Source organism: Molossus molossus, unplaced genomic scaffold (genome assembly GCF_014108415.1).
Source record: "Molossus molossus isolate mMolMol1 unplaced genomic scaffold, mMolMol1.p scaffold_m16_p_23, whole genome shotgun sequence".
Taxonomy (NCBI): Eukaryota; Metazoa; Chordata; class Mammalia; order Chiroptera; family Molossidae; genus Molossus; species Molossus molossus.
Window position 1 is genome coordinate 17,392,158 of NW_023425359.1, and position 27,225 is coordinate 17,419,382.

The window sequence follows — 27,225 nt, forward strand, 5'->3', positions numbered from 1 at the left end:
CCATCTAGTGGGGGAGACAGAAATGTGGATAAACCATAATCAAGATGCTATGTTTTAGAATAGATACATAATAGCAAAAAGCTAGGGGGGTCCAAGTGACTCATTTTGCCTGGGGACGTCAGTTCCTTCACCATGGAGGTGATATTGAGCTGAGTTTTGAAGGATTTCAAAGGCTCCTGGGTAGAGAAGAAGCACATGGCAGATGCTCAGTAATTAAGTATTTTTGAATGTTCTAAGCAGACCCCTTTATGAGTCCCAAAGGTCACCCATAACACCCACGCACCCATGGCGCTCTGCTTTTGTATCCCTGGTGATGAAGTGAATTCCTGGTGGGCTAGTCCTTCTCACCTCACTGTGATCCCCACAGGGTCTTAAGAGTAATAAGATAGACATTATCTATCCTTGTGGATGTTTGTCAGATAAAGCTAGTTGTTGTTGTTTTTTAATCCTTACCTGAGGATATTTTCCACTGATTTTCAGATAGAGTAGGAGGGAAGGAGGGAGAGAGATAGACAGGGAGGGAGATAGAGAGAGAAAGAAACATCAGTGTGAGAGAGACATATCCATTGGTTGCTTCCCACACAACCCCGATCAAGGCCAGGGACTGAACCACAACCAAGGTATGTGCCCTTGACCGGAATTGAACCTGTGACTCTTTGGTCCGAAGGCCGTCACTCTAACTGCTGAGCCAAACTGGCCAGGGCAAAAACTAGTTGTTTATAGACCTTGCTTCTGCTCACATTCCAATTCAGACCTCAAGGCTGATCCGCAGCCCAGTTATAAGGTAAGGCTTCCATGTCCTTCTGCTCCCCTTTGAGTCACTTAGAGACACTCCACATCCTCAAGTTCACTTCTGCCCACCCTCTTAAGGGGGGCCTACCTAGACCACTCCTTTTGAGCAACTCTGAGTCCCAGATCTTTTCCTTCCCAGTTTCTTACCAAAACCCACACGTTCCTGAGATGGACTTGAGGGTTCAATTTTCTTCATTTTCTAGATCAAGATACTAAGGTCCAGGAAGGTGACACAAATTGCCCAAGTTCAAGTGACTGTCTCAGCGGCGAAGCTGTGACAGATCTTAGGTCTCCTGTCTCCATGTCCATTGCTTTCTTCCCCACTCTGCTATCCATCCCAGATCTCAGCACCTTTGGCCTCAGGCTGCTGGTAAGATTAGCAAGGACCCGCTGCTAATCAAGCCATCATGCCGAGTAAGCATCTTTCTCTTAACAACAGTTACCAGTGGTGTAACTCGCAGCAAGGGACACTGCAGACTTCGCATTAGCACCCTCCTGTGTTCATGTTGGTCACATCGCGTTTCTTAGCTCCCGAACTCACACCTCGGAGAAACACTGTCTGTGCTGTGCTATGTAAAGCCCGCACGGTTTCTGCAGTGTTCTTTCTTAAGGCTGTGCAGTTATCCATATTCACTGTGGGACGCAATCCCCCCACACTCCCTGGAAACCATGGCAGCAGAACTCCAGAGTCATCCCCTGCAGCTTTACAACTTCCTGGGGGAAGAGTTCAGTTCATGAATGTGCTGTAATTTCTGTGAAGGGTATCTAAAGTCTTTACAAACATTCATGAATGGGCCTTTTCAATACCACTTGGACGGAAGTCAGAAGCTTCACCATTGAAACTGAGCAGTAATGAAATTCAATGAGGTATATGAATGTCTGATGCAGAACAAAGGCCATCGGAATCAGCCAAAAGCACTTACTTCCACAAAATGCATCTACCTGAATAGGAACTTGTCTGGTTTCCAAGCAGTGATACTGTACACTTCCAAAAAGTGTCATGTGTCCTTTGCTCATGCTGTAAAGCTGAGAGTCTAAATTTAAATTTTATTCTATTTTGATATTAGAGTCATATTTTGGGCTCTAATCATCAGGACGGGATGATCTGAGGAAGCATTGAATTTTTTTTTTTTTTCCAGCTGGAAAATGAGAGCACAAAAAGCTTGCCTTTTCTGCAAGCTTTGAATATAGAATTGCAGGTCTCTGATGTTTAAGGAACCCTCTAGCATATCTAATCCAACCACATGGTTTATGGGTGAAGAGCTGATCCCTGTTGACCTGATAACACAGGAATTATGGATCCTATTTGGAGAAGTTCACCCTACTCCAGAAACAGGAATTAATGGAGTAGGAGCCTGGGCATTGAATTGAAGTTGTTATGTCGTTAGGACTAAGTGTATATACAGCCCCGATAGAAATCAATGTCCTGGACTTCATCTATGTGCTTCAATTAACTTCTATGCCATTTCCTGTCATACAAGGTGGACGACCACTTTAGGTTTCTTTTGGGAAGTATATGAGTGTCTATAGTGCTTTGTGTTAACATTAAAATAATTCCTTCTTTGGTTTTTACTCTTTAGAAAGATAATTTAAATGAACTTCAAGAGTCTTCTCAAAGACACTTAAATATCCTCATTTAAAAATTAGGATAAGACACACTTTCTAGATGACATTGTGACTATTCAATTGGACAATGTATAAAAGAGCACTTTAAAAAGTATAAAGTGCTTTGTAAAGAAACAGGTTATTCTGCTTACTTCATGTAGTCCGACAGCAAATATTATTAAGTACTATGTGCCCTGTCCTACGCTAGGTACTGGGGACATAAAGGGGCATTAAATGAGCCCCTAAGTTCCAGGAGTTCACCACGAAGTCTGGACCTGATCCTGACAACCGTTCACCCCCCCCCCCACCTCCAATAAAATAAGTTAAAAACTAGGAAAGGTTCCTTGTTATATTCAGTCACAGCACTTTGGACTTCGTTCCTTCCTTAGCATCATCAGTTAAATCTTTTTTTTTTCCATTTCAGTTAAATAGTTGAGTAATTAATTAATTGCTTACTATCTGTGCCAGCGACTAGAATTTTAGCTCCAGGGGAACGAGTATTCCATCTCTTTTGTTCTCTGCTTTGCATTCCACGCGTCGCGCGTCCGGAATAGAAACGACGAGCAACGCTTATTTGCTGAATGGGTGGCTGAGTGAATGAATGGGAATCAAGTGCAGCTCGACGGCGTAAGCGTGTGACAGGGTAGCACGCACGGTGTTAGCGTGCGCAGCACCCTGGGACTTTGTGGGAGGAGCTTTCCAGCGAGCCCGGACGGAGCAGAAACTCGTCTCTGCAAACTCGGACACCAGCCTGCTACCGTCCCCCGCCGGCCTGCCACCAGTTCAGCAGGATTCTTCCCTGCACCCTCAGGGTCGTGCCAAAGCCGGGCACCAATAAGATCGGTTAAGTGACCAAGATCGACGTGGCCAACAGCCAATGAGATCATCCCTGGCTACCAGCCGTAACGAATAAAGAGGTTGGCCCGGGTGGAAGCGCAGCCCCCGGACTGAAGTCGCTCCCAGGCCTGCACGTCCGCGTAGGACCCCCGGGCAGCCACTGGTCACGTGATTCCGGCCGCGGCCGCCGGGCGGCCCTGCGCACGCGCAGTGCTGCGGGGCGGGGGAACCGCGTGCGCTGACAGCTTCCGGTTTGCTTCCCCGCCCCTGCGAGGCTGAAGCTCTCCGGCCGGGCGGTGTCCGCCGTGGGGTGGCGGGGGGCAGGGCGTGGTCAGGTAAAGTGCGTGCACGAGCGGGGCTCCCGGGAGCCATGGCCTGCTCCATTGTCCAGTTCTGCCACTTCCAGGACCTCCAGGCCGCCCGGGACTTCCTCTTCCCTCACCTGCGGGCGGAGACCCCCCTCGGCGCCGTGCGGAGGGACCCCAGTAAGTGTCCCCGCTTCGCCGCCCCCTTCCCGGCGGGTTCGGGTCTCCGTCCGCGCTGCACCGGGGCTCCCTCCCCCGCGCCTGCCCTCTTCTCCCTGCGGTGACCCTCTGCGCCCCGGCGGCGTCGGCGTCGCCTTCCTCTCGCTCCAGCTTTCGCCTGAACGCCTCGCTCTCCGGCCAGAAACAGCCCCGCTTCCCCTCGCCTCTGTCTGCCTCCCTCACCCCAGTTCTCCCGGAGTCTCCTCTCCATCTCGCCCTCCTTCCCCCCGGAGTCCCTGTTCCGTGATCGCCTGCTCCTCCCCACCCCTTGCCAGCTGTCGGCGCCCCACCCCGACTGCCTGAACCCCGGCTCCTCCATCCCGGGGTCTGTGGCCTCCGCCACCCCCCTCAAAAGTGTTGATCGTCGCCCACGCCCTCTCTTCCGTCCCCTTCCCCCTGCTCAGATTTAGACAATAAATGGCTGATTGACAAGTGAGTGATTTCTAGGGTGGTGAGTAAGCGTCTCCTTAATACGGGTAATTACCTCTCAGGAGGGGAGCCAGATCCTACAGCAGGAACTAAGATGACCTGAAACGTGCATTTACATGTAAATTACAGTAACGCTGCCATGAAAAGTTCATTTGCTTCATTGAGATGGGCAGCCTTCCACGGATTGTTGTAATCAAAGAGTGCGAAGCCTTTGCCCACGTCACGCAAAACCCCAAGACTGGTTAGATACTGCATGGTTCCCCAGAATTTCCTACACATCTCCTGTTGAAACTGTGTTTTGTGTTTGTTCCCTTCATATGTCCAACATGTAGCACATTTGGCTTTGAAGTAGAACAGTGCTGTCACTTTGGGCTGAGCTGGAATGGTGATAAAAGGCCCACTAAATCAGCTCCTCCCCGTTTTTTTAAATTTAGAAGATGTCAAATCAAAATTGTCTATGAATATTTACTTTAGTGCTACAAATCAAATACGGTTGGTGGTTTCTTCCCTCTAGGAGCGTATCATTTCCTGGGACCAATATATTAGCAGTTACCATGCAGTGCGATCCACATATGTACTATATAAATATATTTATAAATAGAGATATATGAGGCATGGGGTATCACTTAAACCCACCTTTGAAGTAGTAGTTAGATGCACACGGGAGAGATGACGTGTGTGGAGGAAGGGAGGCCTGAGATGGGATGGCATTTAGAGAACTAAGAAAACCTGAAAGAGGAGAATGTGCCCGACAGAGTTGGCGAGAGGAGGCTGTGAAGGTAACAGCTGGATCACGAGAAGCCTTGTGAAAGTAGTGGGAAGTCTCGGAAAGACTTTTAAGTAGAGAAATGACATAGTCAGATTTGAACTTAAGGTGGTCAAGTTTCTGAATCGCTATTATGTGCTTTGGCAGCTGTGTGCAGGAGAGATAGGAAGCAGGTAAATTGGTTGGGAGACTATTCCAGTAATCCTTGCAAGAAGTGATGTGAGCTTGAACTAAAATAGCCTGAGCAGAACTGGAGAGGAAGGGCTAGATTAGTGAGCTATTAAGGAGGTAGAATCTGCAGGACCTAGTAGAGACCTGGTGATGGGGGCAGAGGCTTATAGCTAATGAGTGACAGTAAAGTAAGGATGCCTTTGGGCTTTTGACTTGAGCGAGGATATATAATGAGAGAATGGAGGAGGTAGGTTTTGGACCTTTTCCATTTTAAATGTTTGTGGTATGTCCAAGTAGAGGGTCCAGTCAAACACCAGAGCAAGAGGTCGAAAACTTAGTAAGGATTCCGGTGCCAGAGATGTTATTTTGAGAGTTGGCAGCAAAAAGTGTCAGATGAGTTCCAAGGATTACGTATACAGTCATGCCCTGTTAGGTGATTGCGTTGTTGCGCCAACGTCATAGAGTGTGTTTATACAAACTGCGTGGTGTGGCCTACTGCTCTGTGTAGGCCAAACGTTTACACCACTGCAGTGCAGTAGGTTTGTTTACACCAGCATTGCCACAAACACGGGAATAATGCATTGTGCTATTGCATTAAGACAGCCACAAAGTCACTAGGCAGTGGGAATTTTTCAGCTCTGTTATAATCTCATAGGATCACCATCGTATACAGTCCGTCATTGACGGAAACATCTTTTGCGGTGCGTGACTGCATAGTGACATGAACTGAGTTCTGAAGTTTGAGTCAAGTGGAGGTTAAGTGGAAGAAGACTGAGAAAGAGTAACAGAGAGGAACACCAGGTGAGCGGAATGCCCCAGCAGTTGAGGGAGGTGAGAATCCGATGAAAGGCAAGCGTGGTCAGCTGTTGCAAGTGCAGCCAAGGTCCGCTAGGAGAAGGATGGAAAAGTGCTCTCGTTGGTTTTGGGAAGGTGGAGGTGACTGGGAGTTTAGGACAGTTTTGGTGGAAAGGTGGGAGCAGAAAGCATATTTATAGGAGATGGAGGAGCTCAAAAATGAAGTTGACTGTTTCAGGGATCCAGGTTGGGAAGGATAGTAGACAGGATGTAGAGGAAGAGAACACATTTTCTGTATCTCACTCCCCTGGTCCAGGCTGCCATCTGCTCTCACCTGGGCAGTGGCACCAGGCTTCTAACAGATCTTCCTCCTTCCACTCTCGGTTTCTTGTAACTAGTTTCCGAAAGCAGTCAGAGTGAACTCTTAAAGACACAGTTTGGATTGTAATATGCCCCTCTTTATACGTCTCTGTGCTTTCAGTCGCACTTAAAAACAAAATCCAAAATTCTTGCATGGATTACAAGGCCCTTGATGCCCTGCTTCCTGCCACTTCCTGCACCTCATGGTCTTCTCCCTTATTTGTTATGCTTCAAACACACTTTGTGTTGTTAAACCAGCCAAGCTCATTCTGCATAGGGGCCTTTGCCCTCGTGTCTGCCTTGGATGCTCTATGCAGGTTTTTGCATGCCAGCTGCATCTTGTCATGCAAGTTTCAGCTCAGATGTCAACATCTCAGAGGCCTTTTTGACCATATAATTTAAAGTAGTCACATCTGCCCTGGCCAGTTTGGCTCTGCGGTTGGAGTGTTGGGCTGTGGTTCGGTTCCCGCTAGGGGCACATACCAAAGAATAAATAAAATAAAGTAGTCACTCCTGCCCTCTTGATCTCATTTGTTACTCTCAATCAAATCATCTTGTTTCTTTTCATGACTGTGTCTGCCTGTCCAGTAAGGTAGTCTCTAGCCACGTCGGACTGCTGAGCCCTTGAAACGTGGCAAGTGGCACCGAGGAACTGAATTTTTAATTTTACTTCATTTAAATAGCTGAATGTGGTGAATGGCTGCCATATTTGTATGGCACAGTTACAGGTGCTGAAATTAGGCACATACAGATTGAATAGTTGCCCAAGGTCACACGGAGAAGCATAGCTATAGGATATGAACTCAATCCAGGCAGTTGGGGAAATAACCATACCTTACACATCTAGGTTAATTTGCAATATGCTTATGAGTTTGCAAATATTTAATTTATTACCATTTTAAAGCAAATTCTTAGGTTTATGTATGTTGCTATTGTGGCTACCATCAATTCAGGTAGAGAATAAATGGAGAAAGAACCTCTTAACCACTGAGCCCCTTGCAAATCTATACTTTACAGTTAAAACGATGCTTTAATTTACCAATAAAAATCAGGAAAATAGCTTGCCCTACAGTTGATAGTTTGCTTGGAAGTCTGGGAATGGTTAGGACCATAGATTTTAGTAATCATTCCAAACAGTGGTTTTGTAAAGAGCTTTTTAATTAAAAAACAAACAAGAAACCTGAACCTCAACTTTTGTGAGGGTCATATTTATAGAGTAAAAATGAAGTTAGTTGAGCAGGGTAAATAGGACCTGCCTAAAATTGCTGATGGTGTTTGACTTTGCTTTTCTTCACTTTATTCATGTTATAAATGATTACTTTATTGGGAAGCAGAAATCATGAGATCATTTTATTTTCCTGGCTTAGGTTTTTGGGCAAAGGGAGCTTGTTTAATAAAGCTTTCAAAGCAGGAGGATACACTCTTTCTGCTTAAAGATATTTCCAGTTCGGTCACTTTGTGAATTGGCCATCAGAACGTGTGTTCTTATGTGGTGTGTAAGTCTTAAGAATTCTAGAACCGAAAGGGACCTTAAAGGTCTCATCGCATTTAATCATGGGGATTTGAAAGAACTAAGCCCCTGCTATTGAAGATGGGATGGCCTTCTCATTTTGAATTGCTGCATATTTTTATGTGCTGAAAGGAATATGCTAATATGAAAGTTATTTTCCCATTTCCAGCTCCCTAGAAATAGAAAAAGATGAATAATTCTGAGGTATGGGAAATTAAGAAGCAGATTCTCTGTTATTTAGTCTTTTTTAAAAAAACTTTGTATTGCTATGTAATACCTTCCCTACCTTGGCCAAGAATATCCAGCTAAATTCTGTTGGACCCCCTGAATTATTTACAAGTCCTAGCTTCTAGAGGTTCTTCCTCTTTATAGAAAGAAACAAGTACATTATCTCTGTGTTTTGTTTTGTTTCTTATTTTGTTTTTTGTCTCGGAAGAACGGAAATGAATTTGTGTCTGTGCTGATAAGATCTTTTATTAGGCCATGGAGATTAAATTAAGTTTTCCTTTTCCTAACATTTAATGATTTCAGTTTCTCATTTAGTTCTTGATCTTGACATACTCATACTGGAAAAAGCAAATACTGTCAAATTAATTGCCCACTTCTAGAATTTAATTTCCTTTCTATCTTCAGGTTCTCATTATATGAGAAACATACCCTCAGTTTAAGAGGACAGACTGTTCAGAAGCAAATCAGAATAATGTATTTTTGAAATTAAATAGAGCTATGGAAAGCAGACATTGAATTTCTTATTTAAACTTTTGTGGGTAGAATAATTCATTCATTTGAAATAACCCTAAAAAAGACATCTGTAATTTTTTTGATGGTGGAATTAAAATGTGTTTTCTCAGTGTTGTAGTTTCAATGAGTATATTTATCAAGTGAGAGACTGAACAGTTTTTTTTTATTCTGGTATACTCTGATCTCTTCAGGGAAAAAATACTCTCCAGAAGGAGTTGTAGTTACATTTTATGTTTTGAAGTCATTGGTTTCATTCATTTGGGCAAGACATTGAACTTTATGCTTATGTTCCCAGTTACTGTAGACAGTTCAAACTGATCTTCTTCAGTGATAGGTATAAAAAAGTTAAGGATTGAAAAGTCAAGTTACTAGTCAATGAGGAGGTAGTTATTTGCATTTTGTTAAGTTGGTTGGAGACTAGCTTATGAATTTTATTTATATAGAGAGCAAATATGATTCAGGATGTGGTATGACTCCAGTAGAAGGGTAGTTTCTGCAAAGGAGGTGGACTAACAAACTGTTTTAAGTGGACAGTCTTTCTTGAAAGACTGATTGAGCCTTCAATGCAATCCTTGATTTTCGGTAAATTTTAAGGAAAGATGGCTACTTTTGCCCCACCATGTGTGTTAAACTCGTTACTTTGATTATCCACAACCTTGATCAATGACCCAACAGATAGTGATACTGATTGAAGAACACTGTCCTTCACAGAAAAGTTACCAGAAGGAAAGACTGCCTGAATAAAATTCTTTACATGAATGGCAACTTTACTGGGCATTAGCCATTATTAGCTATTTTTAGCTATTAGACATTATTAGCTATTTTTCAGGGTAAACCATCTTTTTATTTTATTTTATTTCTTAAGAATGTGCTTGTTCTGCTTGCATAGTTTGAAGGCATAAGAAATTACCTTGGTAATGTGCTGAGATTCCAACACTTTTTAACAGCCGACCATTAGCTGTCAGCAGCCTGCAAAACAGGGTCAAATGATTTTCACCAGAAGTCAGGAAGCTGCAGAAATTATATCACTGGCACTGCGTAGAAATAGCCACAAGGGTAGTACACAATTTACAGATGGTTTTTTTATAATGTCTCCCATCCTGAAGATGACTAGAATTTGGAATGCGAGTTCCTATAGTATTATAAAGAGACTTAAGATTCTAGACCAGCCTTAAGAACATCTTTAACCTACCTGAGTAATTGTTTTGTTTCACCTTCCTTTAACCTCCGTTTGTACCATGGCTTCTTTGGAAAATGTGTTCCTGTGATAGTGGGAGATGCCTGATTAAATTCTTTCCCTCTTTTTAACAGAGACTCCCCAGTCCATGGCATCGAGAACTAGCTCAGCTAAACACAAATATCTTGTGTAAAGAAAGCATTTTTTTTTTCAAGATCTTCCTCTTCCTGAATGTTTTGAATTGTGGTATAAAGGGATATTGGGTCTCTGCAGGGGCAGGAAGTCCAAATTGCTTCTGTCTTCTGTTTGATTGTATGAGTCATTTGTGAATTGAGTCAGGTACTTTTTATGCTGGTATGGAGGAGAAATAACACATTTTTTCATGGTCTGGTTTTGTACAGCATTCAGCAGAGGTTATGTGCACAGACTAAGCTATTTGAATGCATATTTGCTTTTGTTTGTTTTGCACTTAGCAGAGTGACCAAGACAGAAAAGATGCTGTGTTTCTTGAATGGATGAATGAGTGGGTGAGTGAATGAATGAATGAACGAACGAACGAATGAATGAATGAATAACTGGTCTTCATGAAGTGCTATAAATTCTTCACGGTTTTCAGAGATTGTGGTAATTTAATAAAGACATTATTCTTACAGCAACTAAAAAATGGATTGTGGATTTTAGTGTGATGAACTTTTCCAGTTACTTTGCTTTCTCATACCAGACCCAGTGAGTTTTCTAAAACTGTGTTAATGGGATGGCCTAGTTGCCATCAGCACCACAAAAAGGCAGTTGTTTCTGGTGCAGTGGAAAAATTAGCAGAATAAAGAGATTGCCTAACCAAATTAAGTTGCCAAAGAACAAACTGTAATTTTCCAAGTTACACACAGAAAATTTCCAAATCTTAATATCAAGGAAATGTTTCTGTTTTAAAACAATAAGCATTCTTGCTTTTAACCTTAACTGTAAGCCACACTATTTCCTAATCACGTCCGTCTTCATAAGCCGTAGGAGGAGTAAGCAGAGCAGAACACTCGCAAGCACGGGGCGATGGAACCCAGGCAACCTCTGTGACCTTGGTCAAGCTTTGTAAACTAAGTGATCTGGTTTTCGCATTGGGTAGAGGGGATGATAATGGATCCTTGTCATGCTTACGTGAACCAATGTCTGTAATGCACTTAGGCATATAGAAACACTGCATACATGTTCGTTGTTATGTTGCGTACATGTTCGTTGTTGTGTGATAACCCGTATATGGACAATGCATCTTTTGCCTCTTTGCCTTTGCTCATGTTGACCCTTTTCTCAAGTATGTTTGAAAAGTTCCTCGCCACTTTTTAAGGATTTAGTTTAAAATGACTCCTCACTGTGTTTTTTTCAGCTTGTTCTCGGCCCTGTCTGAGTTCCCATAGTAGTCGATTACAGTACTCACCATATACTATAATTACATGTTTGTCCCTCACACTAACTACACCACAAATTCCTTGAGGAGTATGTCTGTATTTTTCTCTGTTCCTGCTGCACATGGTATTTAACAGAACATTTGTTACATTGTCTAATGAACATGTATCTGGAAACCTTCTGTAAGTTGTACTGTGTTAATCAAATGAGTACTCCTTGAGGACTTAATATATGCTTAGCAGTGTGCTTGGCATGTTAGGAGGCAGTTATTTGGCATTTAAATACCAAAGATGAGAATATATTTCCACGAAGCCAATTGAACAATGATTCCAAGTACTAGACTGGAACATTTTTTTACCATCTATATAGCTAATTGATTTTAGCAACTTGTAAAACCTTATATATGTGAAATATCTACTTCCTTCTTCCTACTGTATGCATCCTAGATATTAGATTCATCTTATTAATTGATACTCCCCCCCCAGAATTGTAAAGCTGAACATCTTATTTTAATCCACGAAAATGTTCTCGTGTAAGAAATCAAAGAATATCAGAAAAAGGTGGAGAATAGTAGTTCTGTTATTTCAATATTTAGTTTTCTTTTTCATTGATATCTCGTCTTATCAAAAAACAACTCACTTTTTAAGACGTGTGTGTAAAATTTTAGATGTTTTTGTCACTGTATATTTAATTTGTCTAATGTCTTAAGTAACAAATACTGTAATTTCTAGATTTTTTAAAGTCATCTTTGCAGTTTGGTTTAAATGTGGATAAATTTGATGTCCAGGATCTTAAGATTCAAATAACTTGCACAGATTTAATATGACATAGATTTGGAAATTCAAGTCAAATGTTTCCTGATTATTATTACATAAGCAATATCCTGATATACTATAGCTTACCATTATTTTCTTCCTTAACATCAGCATTGCATTTATACAATATATATCTGTATAATGTTTACTATATAGCAGGGTTAGCTTTATTATGTTTAGAGAAAATGTTTTAAAATATGTTAAGCTCTATATTTCATGTACCTTTCATCTTTTTTAAAATAGGTAAATCAGCGAACTGGGAAGATGATGGTTGGGGAGCATGGGAAGAAACAGAGCCTGTTCTTCAAGAACCTGTAAGTCTATAAATGTAGGCATGCTCTTTGGTGGTCGCATTTTCCTTTTTTAACAGTGGTGACATTTCAGTGTTAGGCTGACATTTTAAAATCTTTGTCAAGAATATTTCTGTGCTTGCTTAATAGTACTAAGTCGGTATGTGTTATTTCTACTACAGTCTATGATTATGAACAACTCCAAAAGCAAGCCAGCTCCAGAGGCATAACAAGAATCAGAGTAAATTTTGGCAGATACATGAAACACAATGTACACGCAGCAGTCAAGGTAACAGATGCAACCACCTAATCAGAATGGAAACAGACAGCAAACTCAACACCTGCCTTCCCTGTGAGTCTCACTGGCAGGTCTCAGCCACATGAAAGATGAGAGCAGTGTTGGGAGAGGTAGACTGTCTTGAAGTCCATTTCTGGTTGTGTCGTCACCCTAAAGGGACCGGGATGGAGGCGGGTCTGCGCCGCATGGTCTGGAAGGTGCGGGCTCTTGACTTCGTTCAGGAAAGATTTCCCGACATGGGTCCAGGTAATTTTGAGGGTACATGTATTAAGCTGGGGATAGTGAAACTAATGAAGGGCTTAAGATAGAAGAGGCAAGACCTTAGCAACAGGCGCAAGTCTAGGTGGAGCTGCCTTGGCCCTTTGGAAACATGAAGAGTTGAGCCTAGCAAGGCTGCCTTGGCCCTGTAGAAGGAAAGTCACAGAGGCAGTAGAAGGAGCCACGCTGGGCTGCATGGACTCGGGAAACAAGTTACAGTAACAAGCGAGCCAGGCTGGGCTGCCTAGATATAGGAAAGGAAGTCGCAGAGGCGGAAGAAGTGAGCCATGTTGGACTGTGCGGACTCAGGGAACAAACTACAGATGCAAAAGGAGGGCCCTTGGAGACAGGTTTGGGGGGTAGCCCCGGAGGAGCTGCCATTGCCTGCTGCTCCTCTGGTTGCAAGTCTCCTGGGAACATTTAGAGCGTAGGAGAAAGAAGGCAAACATATAGGAGTGGGGAAAGGTGTGGGCATGATCAAGGGAGAGTGTGCACTGAGTCCTTTGTCTTAAGAGTTTTATCTGTTTTCTAAAGGTGAGAATTTTAGGGAAGATCTCAATCAGAGTATTCTTTAGCTTTCCAGGTATGTCCTTTGATATGCTGATGAATCAAAATGAGCATATAGAGGGATCAGGGTCATTCTCTGCTCCAGTTCACCTTCAAAGACTGTCACCTGAAAGGGGACCTACCAGGCCAGGCAGATCTGCCCCAGCATGGTCTGCCATGTGGTAACCATTCGCTCCTAAGTGTCCTTGTTTAGGGAAGATAAGATCTTGCAATTTATTATCTGGCTGTGAATTGCTCATTCCATTTGTCAAGGAATTCCAGCATCTTACTAACCTTCCTCAGTGTCGAGGCACTGCAGCGGTGAAAACAATGATAGGGTTCTGCACCCATTGGCTCATGGTTATTATGACCAGCAGAGGAGAGCGAACTTTTCCTCTTTGTTAGTCTGGCTTAGAGGGATGTTGTGTTTTGGTCTTTGGAGAGCTGCAGTGGTGTGGAGATGGACCACGATGGGGCAGCCCACTGCCCCTGCATGATGACCTGGAGGTCAGCTGGCTGCTACTGAGTCCAGCAGAAACTGTAAAAAGCACAGTGCCTTTTATCTCCATAAGCTTGTTAGCTTTTTGAGAGCCGTTTTTTAAGAGAGGGAGAAAAACCTACTTATTTAGCATTATTTACTTTTTGTGTTTCAGAATTCCTAAAGCACTTACATCTCTTGGTTTAAAAAATGTAGATGACTATTTTATTCCTATGGTTTAGATGGTAAACTGCTGAGAATTACAATGAATATGCTGATAGCCCCTTAATTATACTGGATTTTCCTGGCACCACTGTATTATGTAAATGTCTGTGAAAGCACAGTGACGATGTAAATTGCAAATGGTGAACTCATTATACTAAAGTTGAAAATTTTGAAAAACTGTATTGGCGCCCTGGCCGGTTTGGCTCAGCGGTTAGAGCATCGGCCTGCGGTCCGGAGAGACCCGGGTTCGGTTCCCGCTAAGGGCATGTACCTCGGTTGCAGTTTGTCCCCGGCCCTTGTTGGTCGTGCAGATGGCAGCCACTCGATGTGTCCCTTTCACGTCGATGTTTCTCTCTCTCTCTCTCTCTCTCTCTCTCTCTCTCTCTCTCTCTCTCTCTCTCTCTCTCTTCCTCTCTCTCCCTCCCATTCTATCTGTGCAAAAAATGAAAAAAAAATGTCCTCAGGTGAGGATAAAAAAAAAACAACAAAAAAAACTGTATTGGCTACTTCAACAGTGATCTAGTCACCACAGCAGCTGATGTCCCAAAACCATGTGCCACTCTGTTTACAGAGGGTGACTTACCAGCCCGGTAGTGGCAGCTGTAATTGAAAGGCCGGTGAAGTTACTGAGGTTTCACCATCTGCTGTATTGTGAAAAAATAATCACTTGACAAATTTGTGGGCTTAAGATCAAGAGAAAGAAAAAAAAAATTTAAATATATGTTAATAGACCTAGTTATTTAGAAAGAATTCCTTTTCATAATCTACATTTCATAATCCATATTTGTGCACATTAAGAAAGAGTTTTTCTGCTCTCAATTCAAAGAAAAAAGTTCTTAAAATTTAGGCCACATTTAAATAGTTATACATTCCCTCTCTCTTGGCCCCAACAGGAGTTATGTTTGTAGCTAATGAATGCATTTAATGTTCATTTTAGTAACTAGGTAGGTGCTAGTTTTTGTGGAAAGCCAAGGTAAGTCCCTGGTGGTGCTGTTTCTGTTTTGTTTATTTTTTCAATTTCATGTTTCTCTTGGGAAATTAACTACCTTGTCAAATGATGGTGTTATTTTAGGATCAGTACCTTCAAGGGAGCAGTATTGGTGATTGTGGCCCCGTTACTGTGGGGGAAGTTGTAAGAAAACCTAAGTGGTAGGCAGATGCCCTTATGGCATGTTACAAAACAAAACCATGATCTTGTATCTCGTCGGTCGCCCAGTGTGTGCTGATACTCATTGCGCATTCTTGTTAGGTCTTTCCAGCCTGAGCTTTTTTGGTAAGTTAGAAGTCCAGCTTTGTTGTAAAACCCACCCCTGGTTCATTTTGATGCAGCCTGGAGAGGGGACTCTCTCTTCTCTGCTATTCCAGTACTTTGATGGTGTTACTTGTACTTGGACTCAAGATTCCCCTGAAACATCTAACAGGGGACACACCCACACTCTTTATTCTTGGTCTGTATTCCTGCCATCACTCCTCCCCTGCTCCCCTCCCCCGGTGCATTGGGCTGGACCCAGCGACTTCACTTCTGGGAATTAATCCACTGGTATAGTCCCACACCAGTTGACAGTTGTATCAGGTTATTCACTGTAGTCTAGTTTGTAGCAGCAAGGGAGTGTACATTTCACAATTGCTCATCAGTAGGGGGTTGGGTAAATACAATGTGTGTGTCTATACAGTGGAATACTATGCAGCCCCCCCCAAAGTAAAGAAACTTCACAAGGAATGAAGTCTGAGATATATGTTAAGAGAAAAAAACTAAAGGAAAAGGATGTACGGGGTAGGCAAAAGTAGGTTGACAGTTTGAACTGAAGCTTGGAGTTTAGTCTTGTGTTATTATTTATTTACTTATTGTTGTAATATATGTCTTCTTTAGACCTACTTTTGCTTACCCTTGTATGTAGTGTGCTACCATTTGTATTAGAAAAAGGGGAAGGGGTAGTAAATGTGTTTGCTTGTAGGTGCAGAAAGTGTCTCTGGAAATATACCCCAGAACTGATTACATGGGTTGTCTCTGAGCAAACTGGGCAGCTGGAGTCCGGAAGTATGCAGAGACCTCCCAAGGAAGACCTTTGAAGATCTGTTGATTTTTTTTGTTTGTTTGTTTAACTGTGGGAATTTACGTATGTAATAAATAATTTTTCAATTGAAAAAAATGAAAAACCTTTCAGGTCAAATAAAAAGACAAAAGTGTCAAATGTATCAAATAGCTCACAGATCCTACAACCACAATCATCAGACAGGACAGTTCTTTCTTTGCTATCTGGCTGCAGATGCCCTAGCTGTCTCTCGGAATGGGATTATTACTAAATTTTCTAATACTGAATCATTTTTGGAGTGATCTCTAGCTATGTGATATTCTTTTAATGTCTTGCTAGTTTATATTTGTTGACATTAAAATATTTTTGCATTAATATTCAAAGCTGAGGTTTGTAGTGGATATTGGTCATCTTTGACATGTTTTGATAAGGAAATTATAGCAACTTTATAAAAGATTTGGGAAGATTTCTTTTTCCCTTTTTCTTCCCCCTCACCCTTCAAGGCAGACAAGCTGAACTGAAATACTATTGACATCTTTGCATGGACAGTCATTGTAGTTTTACCCACAGGAAGAAGAAGGAAATACTTGTAAAACACAAAAAACGTCCTGGCTTCAAGATTGTGTTTTATCCTTATCGCCAACCAGTGATCTTATGGTTATAGCTCGGGAACAAAAAGCTGTATTTCTAGTGCGTGAGTATCTATTATTTTCCAGCGACCTTAATTTTAATGCATAGAATAGGACAGAAAGTGTATTTGAGAGAGAGAGAGAATTGTTATTTCTGTTGTATTCATTGGATGGTGGCATTCGATGATTTATTTTATATATTGTATAAAACTTCTTATTTCCTTTTTTGTATTTCTCCCCCCCCCCTCGGTGTTTCTTTCTCGGCTGCAGAACTTTAGCCATTTCTCTGTGGCACTTCAGAGACAGTGCTGGGCATTGTCCTATCCTTGCAAGGGGCAGTTAGTAATAAAGAGAGGGAGGAGATTTTCGACTATAATTCGAAAGCTCACAGTACTTCAGTTTTCTATTTGGGGCATATGTTTTCAGCTCATGATGTTTGTTGAAGGTTAAAATTAAAGTTTGGGTATACAGAGGATATGAACACCTCACTGAGTAAGATGAGATCCTTAGTACACTGCTGGTGGGAATGCAGACTGGTGCAGCCACTATGGAGAGCAATATGGTGTTACTTCAAATAGTTAAAAATTGAACTACCATTTGCCCCAGTGATCCCACTTCTAGGAATATACCCTAAGAAGCCTGAAACACCAATCAGAAAGAATATATACACCCCTATGTTCATAGCAGCACTATTTACAATAGCTAAGATCTGGAAACAGCCCAACTGTCCATCAGTAAGATGAGTGGATAAAAAAAACTGTGGTACATATACACAATGGAATATTATGCAGCTATAAGAAAGAAAGATCTCTTATCCTTTTAGATGACATGGGAGAACCTGGAGAGTATTATCCTAAGCGAAACAAACCAAGCAGAGAAAGATAAATATCATATGATCTCACTTATTTGTCGAATATAATAAACAAACAAACTAATGAACAAAATAGACCCAGAGACATAGAAGTAGGGTACAGTCTGACAAACCTCAGAAGAGGGGGTGAGGGGGGTGAGATAAACCACAGAACTTATATGCAATTACGCATAACCAATGGACATGGACAACAAAGCTGGGGACGGAGTGGGGGTTGGGGTGGGGATTGGGAGGAGGGTGTCAGTGGGGGGAAAAGAAGAAACATCTGTAACAAAAATAAATTAATGAAAATAAGAAAAAAAAGATAAGGTCCTATATTAAATGGCTACTGAATGGTCTTTATAAAGCAGATTTACTCTCCAGTAGCATAATCTAACAGGAAGTTTTTTTGCCGTCAGAAGATAAAAGTTATATCAATAAAATAGGTGGGGCGTTACATAAGAATTAATAACTTAATTATATGGATTTAATTGGAGGGTAGACTAAGGGTAGTGTTTTATGAAAATCTTATGAAAAATTTTAAGCATTATCTTACATTTATGACCCAAATCTTTTAATGATTTTGTATTCACCATTTTAAAGAGAAAGAATGGAAGCTATAAATTACTGTTGTAGGATACTACAGATAAAGCTATTTTATTTGATAAATTTTTCAGCAAAATGGAAATACAGTGATAAAGGCAAGGAGGAAATGCAGTTTGCTGTTGGCTGGAGTGGCTCTTTAAATGTCGAAGAAGGGTAGGTGCCAGTTAATTATTTATCTCCATGTGTTAAATGTGTATGTGAAATTGTTAGACTTGTGAGTCTGTTGAAAAGTTTCATCTTTTGGAAAGTGTATGTTCATTCCAACTTCAAGGTGGGAGAGCATGATTCAGTTCGCAGGTGTTAATTTCACTCATTGTGATTACTTTTTAAAAAAACAACACAACTTTTGGAGAGGATTTTTAGAAAAGTTCAGAGAGAATCTTGTAACATCTTTTCTATATTTTATCTTTTCTGCCGTCTTTCATTGCTAATTTTATTCAGCCAGAAAGTCAAGGGCAGAGCTTGTCTTCTCTGCTAGCACCGGGCTCGTACTTAAAGGGGACAGTGCTACATTAGTTCTTTTTTATCCTTCCCTGAGGACATTTTTTGCATTTATCTTCAGATAGAGTGGGGGGGGGGGGGCGAGAAGAGAGAGAGAAACATCCATGTGAGAGAGACACATTGAGTGATTGCCACCCACATGACCCCAACCAGGGCCGAGGACAAACTGCAACCGAGGTACGTGCCCTTAGCGGGAACTGAACCCGGGCCTCTCTGGTCCGCGGGCCGGTGCTCCAACCGCTGAGCCAAACCGGCCAGGGTATTAATTCTTTTTTATGTGTGTGTCATTTTTCATTGAATTTATTGGGGTGACATTGGCTGATAAAAGCATACAGGTTTCAGGTGTACAGTTCTATAAGAATACATCATCTCTGTATTGTATTGTGTGTTCACCACCCCAAGGCTACATTAATTCTTAAAACTCTTAAATACTTCAGAAATGCCAGTTGGTCAATTCAGGTTTCCCACCGACCCAGTAAGAGCCGTAAAACCAGATCTCGTGGTTACATGGTGGAGCTGCTGGCCTGGAACCTGGAGCCAGAACCTCTTTTGAATTACATTTTTATGACCCAAAGCTCTCTAATCAGAATGAATAAGATTTTTCAGACTTTGAATTCAGATAAGAGACAACCGAGTGGAAGCTCATAGTACATGTCCGGCACATTGTAGATACTCAGTGAAATGTCTTCTCTTATAAAAAAAATGAAAATATTTCTCCTTAAGTCATTGAGTCTAAAGCATTTTAAAGACATTTCATTTCTGTCACAAATGCGAAGCAAACATAAGGGTTGAATTTCTTTAAAGCCAACAAAGATTGATTTTGTTCAGTGATTACCTACTATGATGTATGGGGCAAGAGTATTTATAGTTTCTCAAATAAGTTGCTGATGGTCCTGAGGTTTGACTGGTTAAATACTAGTCAGGGAGTTATTTTAATTTTGAGGCTTGGTCTGTCAGTTCCTGAAAATTTCTCAAGTCTACAGAAACAAAATCTTGTAGGACATATCCAGCCTAGCCTTAGAAATAGGTTTTCAAGGGCAGTTTCTGCAAAATATGCCAGAGAGTTTAGAAATAGGTTATCAAGGGCAGTTTCTGTAAAATATGAAAGAAGCAGCCCACCAGTTGAAGTACAGTAAGTCCTGGACTATGTGCTCTGCAGACCTGTGGTAATGTGACTGATAGCTCCTCCCGTCCTCTGCCACTGATGCGGAGGAGACGAGGTGGTGGGGAACGGTGACAGCCTGGTGAACATCTGATACTTTCTCAGTTCTGTATATGTAATCAGTGTGTGCAATCAGGTTTTGCTTTCTTTACTTTCATGCTTTTCATGACAGTACAGAATAAAAAGACTGTTTTTTAATTAACCTCAAGGGGATCCAATCCCAGGAATGGATTTTATGATCCTACTTCCGGTGGAGTCTTACTGTGATTTTACTTCGGCGCTGAATCAGACTGGTCCCCAGAGCTCATCTTGCCCTTACTGCCCATACGTTCCATTGGAGAGAAGGAAAGCAGTCGATCTCGTCTTAGCTAAGCACATGGTCTTGTTTTTGTTTTTAGGGAACGTGTCACCAGTGCTCTGTGTATCCCACTAGCAAGCCAGAAGAGGTAAGGACAAGCAAGAGTGGTTTGGTCGCTGTGCGCTGGTGTATGAGCCGTGACGGTCATGGATTTTGTTTGTGGCAGGAGTTCCACCGGGCGCCCCGACTGGACCTGCATCGTGCTGGGCTTCACTTCTGGCTCCGTGCGCTTCTACACGGAGGTGAGCTTTGTGGCCAGTGGTTAGAACCCCGGCGGGCGGGGCGCCTAGTGCGGCCCCACAGGGTGCCACCCCTCCCCTGCCTGCTGGCGTGTGCAGCTGGTGCTTTATAGGGGCAGGCGGACCGGGGGGCGGTGGCAGGAAGTTCTGGTACAAGCGATGCAGAAGAGAAGCTGTATGCTGGAAACAGGGGACCTGTGTCCGTGGAAAACGTGTTGGGGAAACGTCCTCCCTGCCTGGCCGTACCTGCGCAGGTGTACTGGTGGGAAGTCAGGCCGGCCCTTCTCTGTGCTCCCTCCTAGAACGGCGTGCTCCTGCTCGCTCAGCTTCTGAATGAGGACTCGGTGCTCCAGCTTAAGTGCAGGACCTATGAGATCCCGCGACATCCCTGCGTGACCGAGCAGGTAGCGTGCGAGTTTGTGTTCCGAGTACCAGCGGCTTTACTTTGGGGGGTTTCTTCCCTCTTTATTGGGTGGAGACATCAGGATACCTTTGTCTGGCGGCACAGTTAGCTGTCCTGTCATAGTCTAGAGATACCACCAGTTTACAGCTGAGTAAAGAGAACAGCAGTCGTGCTTTTACTTGTTTGTGAAATACTGCATGTGTTGTTCTACAAGAAAGTAAAACACTGTAGTCAGAAGCCTCTCATTTTTAGAGTTTAATAGTGACTTAAGACAAAAATGTAATGTTATATAACTTTAACTTTATTTGGAGATACACACACACACATCTTCCTTTGTACTGCTCTGCTTCCCAAAGATTTCAAGTTCACAGGTGTATGTGTTGTGTGCTTGTGGGGACTTCTCTTGCTATGTATTACCAAAGCAGCCTCTGAATGACTGCACTGAGCTGAGACCGGGGTGATCAGGAGTCAGGCTGGTAGCGAAGCCGCAGGCGATGGTGCCCTGCCGGTGGAGGGAGCAAGGGGAGAGAGTGGAGGTGACTGCAGAGACCTGTGCCGGATCTTGCAGGCGTGGTTCAGGGTTCAGGTTGAATTCCAAATGCAGAGGAGCCACTGGAGAGTTGAAGCAGCAGAGTGGTTCCCACGCTGTGGAGCGTGGGTTGAGGAGAGCGTGAGGGACGCAGGCAGCCAGACTGTCCATCAACAAGAGCTGCCCAGCTAAATGTTAGTGCGCTTAATGTAGCACTGTATTGTCAGGATGAAAAGTTATTTGTTCACTTAGCAAAATGGAAAATAATTGACATTATTAAGTGATTAAAACATGTTATGGAATAGCACATAGGGTAAATGCTCACAAAAAAGTCCGATTATATGTGAGGATATGTATTGAGACCTGTCGGGGATTTCAGGTGAGTTTCCTTTTTTCTTCTTTCGACTTGAATACATTTTTTGTATCTGCACAATGATTACTTTATTTTTATGAAACTTCTATCTTTTTAAACTTTGCTATCTATCCTGGAAGCATTATTCACTATGTACGATAGTTCGTATTTAAGAAGAATCTTAAGTCCATCGCCAGAGGTATTCTGGAATTAACTTTCCATTTATTTTACTTTTCCTGTTCCTGATATTGTTTTTTGTGTTGGTGGTTGACAGTTTTTTTAGTCATAGTGCTTTTATTTTATGTTAATCATGACATTCACCTCCAATAGGAAAATGGATATGCTTATTTGGCAATGATGCTTTATTATTTTTTTTCTTTCTTCTTTGGTAGAATGAAGAGTTGAGTATCTTATATCCAGCTGCCATTGTGACTATTGATGGATTTAGCCTTTTTCAATCTCTTCGTGCTTGTCGAAATCAGGTAGCAAAAGGTAATTTTTTGGGAAAGAAATAGCCAACTTGTGATGATGTTTATATAATTTCATTTAGCCTACTTAGAGAATTGCATGCGTCTTCTAAACTAGAAAGACCTTCCAAGCTAGATGCAGGGGAAGAAACCCGCTTCTGCAGAAATGGGAGCACACTGCTGGGTGGATTGCTCAGAACACTGTCCGCGTGTCGCCAGTGGAGTGTGTCCCAGCACAGGGACTACAGGCTTCATTCCCCGGTCAGCAGCATGTCTTGGCCAAGTAAGGCAGAGATTTGCAGCCGTGATGAGAATCGGCTTAGGGGTGAGGAACGTGGTTGCATCTAGCTTAGCAGCCAAAGGTCCCGCGAGATCAGCAGCTCCTGGGCCAGTCTGCTCAAGTCCGGGATTCTGTGGCTTCCATCCTCACCCAGGGTAAAGATACCCCTTTATGCCTCATTTACATTACTTTGCCTCATTACTGTAAGCTTGAATTTTAGGATAAGTTAATACCCTTTTTTGATTTTTTAAAATATAACTTAATTCTGTCTGTTACAGTGAGGTTTGGTTTGTCTGATTTTCTCTTTGGCAGCTGCAGCATCAGGCAATGAGAACATACAGCCGCCGCCGTTAGCTTACAAGAAATGGGGTCTACAAGATATTGACACTATTATTGATCATGCTAGTATTGGTAAGCATTACTAGTTCAATTCTGTTTTATACTATTTTGATTGAAGTATCTCATTGATTGCAAATGTAGATTTAGTCTTACATGAAAAGAACATGCATTGTTTTTAGTGACATTTGGAAGTTTGTTCAGACTTATGGATTATCAAAGGTTTATGTCTTTAGCAGTTTCAATAATTATGCCCTCAGCAGCGGTACTGTACGCTGTTGCCATTCACTATTTGACTTAATTTTTCTGCAAACAAATTTAATCCATATACTGATCCTAGGGGCTAGTCCTTTAAAAATGTAACCTTTAAACTAGCAGAATATCGATAAAAGCAGATTTTTTCCTCGCAACCAGTGTTTGAAGGCTTACCGTGCCAGGCATCGGGAATGCAGAGGCGAGAACACGTGGTCCCTGCTGTCAGGACGCAGGAGTGTAGTTGGAAGAAACCTGTGGAACAGTCACAGGACTCAGCCTCACGGCTGTGTGGTAGACAGTGCACCGGCCAGAGTGGGGACAGAACCCCAGCACTGTGGGAGCGGGGAAGAGGAGGCTGACTTGGATCCGAGAATGGAAGGAGGAGAAGGACTTGACCCCGAGGACAGGCCCAGAGGAGGCAGGAGGGTAGAAGTGCATCGTCTCCTGGAAAAGCAGTGATGCCAAGGAGCAGGGGCGAGAGCGAGGCCAGGTGTGGAAACGGGCTGGGAAGGGCCCCGTCTGCTCTGCAGGGGCCTTTAGAGCTTTCGCAGAGCCACGGCGAGCCTCTGGGCTGGCCAAGAACTGAACAAGTCACTGGTGCAATGTAGGGTCAAGACCAGAATCAGCACAGTGAGGAAGCTGTAAGAGTCTTGGTGAGAAGTAGTGGCCTCTTGAATTAAGGTAGTTGCAAGTGGGGAGGAGAAGAAGGAAATGCTATTTAAAAAAATATTTTTTTCTGTTTATCAGTGTAATATTTGCGTGTCCAAAAATTTAAATGGTACATAAATATATGGAGAGAAAAGGGGAAAAAATCCCCTTAAATTCTACCATCTAGAGACACTTGCCATTGGCATTTTGGAAAACATCTGTACAGAGTTGTGTATGTAATGTGTGTCTGGTTATGTAGGCAGGTTTTCAAAAATAGGGTTATTTCATACCAACTATTATAGCCCTTTTCTTATCAACATATTATAAAGAGACTTTCACATCAATTTTACCAAATGTACATTTTATCAGAGTCCTAATAGAAGACAGATGACGTCTTGAAACGATTGAAAGGGGTTTATTTGCAGAGAAACTATTTACAAAGTGTGGAATGAGAGACCTCTCTGGGATGGTGTCTCGGAGCTGGTTAACAGTGCAGCTGTGACCCACTCCCAGGTCTAAGGAGGTGAGGGCCCAGAGCAGTTCCAGAACTTGGAGATGATGAGCAGAATCAGCCCCTAACAGCAGATCGTGTCTCAGGTGCAGGCAGTGGAGTTGGAGAGAGGTGGACAGATTTCGCCCTTGCTAAGGGATGGACTTTTGTTCAGTGGTCACGGGAAGTACATATCCTGACTTTATTCTCCCTACTCTCTTGGATCTGCTGATGGGCTTCCCAGTGGTCTTACCCCAACTGGAAGTCCTCATGGTCTACACACTGGCCCTGGAGTGTGAATCTGAGGCCAGACGGCAGATATTGGACAGATATCTGCTTCTTGTTGCACAGGACTATATGGAATACTCTGTATGGAACACCTTATTGGCAGACATTCGGTTTGTCTTTACTTTTTTTGCTAACATCAAATTGCTGCATAATTCCAAAGTGTTGAGTTCAGTTCAGGGTAATGTCCCTGTTCTGTTAATTAAACTTTGGAACATTGAAACAGGCTAGGAAAAATGGTTGGATAGAAAATCTGACTCTATTCATTCATCTCCCGGCCTACAAAATGAACAAAAAGTGCAATGAACTTTGTGTAAAGGTCTAATTAGTTCATTCAACAAATAAATGAACAAGTATGTATTATGTCCCAAGAGCTAATACTGGCACTATAAAAATAAAGGCAGACAGACCCCCTGCCCTGATGAAGTTTACATTCTGGTGAGGAGACAGACAGTAAGCAGGTAAACCACCTGTACGCACGTGAATCAAGCAGTGGAGCTACGATAAAGGAAGAGGGACTTCAGGCAGACTGGGGAGGGGCCTCTCCAGGGAAGTGGCATCCAGACTGCCCCCTGGAGGCTGAGAAGGAGCCAGCTATGTGAAGAGTCGTGGGAATGCTCGGCCGGTGTGGCTCAGTGGATTGAGCTTCATCCTGTGGACTGAGGTCCTGGTTTGATTCCGGGTCAGGGCACATGCCCAGGTTGCAGGCTCGATCCCCAGTGTGGGGTGTGCAGGCGGCGGCTGATCAATGTTTCTCTCACATCGATGTTTCTCTCTCAGTCCCTTCCTCCCTCTCTAAAAATACAATAAAAACAAACAAACAGGTGTGGGAAGAACATTCTTGGCAGAGGAAGCAGCAAAGATAAGATGTAATATTTTATAGCTTAGAGCAGTGGTTCTCAACCTTCCTAAGGCCGCGACCCTTTAATGCAGCTCCTCATGCTGTCTGTGGGCGCACCTGCATGTGGGTGGACCCGCCTGGAGACGGACAGAGGAGCGGGGTCTCGGTTCTTAAGACCACCGGAAATATGTGCTTTCCGATGGTCTTAGGTGACCCCTGAGAAAGGGTCATTCGACCCCCAAAGGGGTCGTGACCCACAGGTTGAGAACCGCTGGCTTAGAGGCATTTTAGATGCCAGTTTTAATTTTACAAATATGTTATATTAATTTTGTAGCTTTTAAAAATGACTTTTATCTGTTGAATAAAATTGAGCAGTTACTATCTTAGAATGGAACTGAAGAAAACATTCAGTGACCTACAATGACAGTGTCATTTCTGTGCATTCGATCATGCGTTGTCGCTTTCTCTTTAGGTATTATGACACTGTCCCCTTTCGATCAGATGAAGACTGCCTCCAATATAGGTGGATTTAACGCAGCCATTAAGAACAGCCCACCTGCCATGTCTCAGTATATCACTGTGGGGTCCAATCCGTTTACTGGCTTCTTCTATGCTTTAGAGGTAAGCGTTTCCTCCCTCATCACGAGTAAGGCCACAGATCGATTTTCCCACTTGTCTACAGAACCGGTATGTTCCCTTAGCCTTAGAAAGGTTAAGCAATTACGTTTCTAAGTTTTATTTTAAGCCCAAACGAATGTCAGCTCACTTTGTTCTAAATTCTTTAAATTAACTGAAAGGTGCTTGAGTCAACGTAAAATAAACCAACTTCTTTGTTTCTGGTGGCCCCAGGTCATGGACACTTGGTCGAAGCTCAGGGTTGTGGATGTCAGCCCCCAGTGGTTTGCGACCGTGAGGAATGACCAAGTCAGAACAGCCTGCCAGCTGGCGCTATCTAAGTGGTGGAAATTGCATCTTAAAATAGGGGAAAGTTAGATTTGGCAGCTCTTGCTTGTCTCTTGAAAAGCAGTCTTCTCAGAATTGCCCATCCTATCTTTTTCCTTTAATAAAAATATATACTTTCTAAAAAGAGGGAAAAGAGCCAGTTGTGTATAGATGGGAAGTCCACGGGCCTGCCACAATAATGCCATCTTCCTGTCCTTATTTAAAATGTTCAACTAAATTGCAGCTGAAAGAGGGAATCCTACAGATAAAACAGACTGCCAGTGGTTTTCACGTTGACACTATACAGTGAAAACTTTTGATGATAATGCTACTGCCTGAAATAAAAGTTTTTACTGTACCCTCCGAAAGAAGCTGCATGTTCTTGCTAGTCCGGGCTTGACAGCTTTTTCAAACTTCGTAAAGTAGGCCTCGTGCAGAAAGTGTCGTGCTCCTTTGTCAGCTCTTGAGTTTTCTCCTCACATGTTCTGTTTTCCAGGGAAGCACACAGCCATTATTATCTCATGTTGCCCTAGCAGTTGCCAGTAAACTCACTTCTGCTTTGTTAAATGCTGCCAGGTAATTGCATAACAATTCAATTAAAATGTATTTCATTGGTGTCTAGCTTGGTTTGGGCTTCTAATTTGATAGTGTGCACTTGGAAACTCTGGAAGCCCTGGTTTTATTCTCCTGTTCTCTCCTTTCAGTGGTTGGCTCAATTGGAAAAGTAAGCACGAGGAAGAAGCTGTCCCAAAACAAAAGCCAAAGGTCGAACCAGCCACCCCATTAGCTGTAAGGCAAGTCCGCCGAGCTCTTGTCAAGTTGGAGTAGTTTTGGAAACGTACTGTGAGTTTATGGTCTTTCAGTGAGCTTAGCTGAGTTGTTCATCTCGTGAGTCTTTGGAGCCTCTAAGAGTCAGCATGGGGTGATTTTTCCAGTAGAGTATAAATTCCATGAGGACAGTGGTCCTTGCCTGTCTCATTCACTGTTGTCCCCGTCACATCGCA

The 27,225-nt window shown here is 42.7% G+C and overlaps 1 protein-coding gene and 1 non-coding gene across 2 annotated transcripts in view; both read left to right on the plus strand.

Moving 5' to 3' along the window:
• The first annotated feature begins 3,513 nt into the window (after window positions 1-3,513).
• The window catches only part of RAB3GAP2 (RAB3 GTPase activating non-catalytic protein subunit 2), a 53,764-nt gene continuing 30,052 nt past the window's right edge, over window positions 3,514-27,225 (plus strand). The window contains exons 1-12 of the mRNA XM_036277740.1: window positions 3,514-3,719; window positions 12,164-12,234; window positions 16,619-16,742; window positions 18,205-18,286; window positions 20,195-20,242; window positions 20,321-20,396; window positions 20,696-20,797; window positions 22,070-22,169; window positions 22,737-22,835; window positions 25,752-25,900; window positions 26,718-26,797; window positions 26,926-27,015. Of these exons, the coding sequence (XP_036133633.1) occupies window positions 3,605-3,719; window positions 12,164-12,234; window positions 16,619-16,742; window positions 18,205-18,286; window positions 20,195-20,242; window positions 20,321-20,396; window positions 20,696-20,797; window positions 22,070-22,169; window positions 22,737-22,835; window positions 25,752-25,900; window positions 26,718-26,797; window positions 26,926-27,015 (1,136 nt within the window). The 5' untranslated portion in view covers window positions 3,514-3,604. The remainder of the gene's footprint in view (window positions 3,720-12,163; window positions 12,235-16,618; window positions 16,743-18,204; window positions 18,287-20,194; window positions 20,243-20,320; window positions 20,397-20,695; window positions 20,798-22,069; window positions 22,170-22,736; window positions 22,836-25,751; window positions 25,901-26,717; window positions 26,798-26,925; window positions 27,016-27,225) is intronic.
• Window positions 24,594-24,725, plus strand: LOC118640797. Its single transcript, XR_004961452.1, has one exon. It is a non-coding gene; the product is annotated as a small nucleolar RNA SNORA36 family (small nucleolar RNA).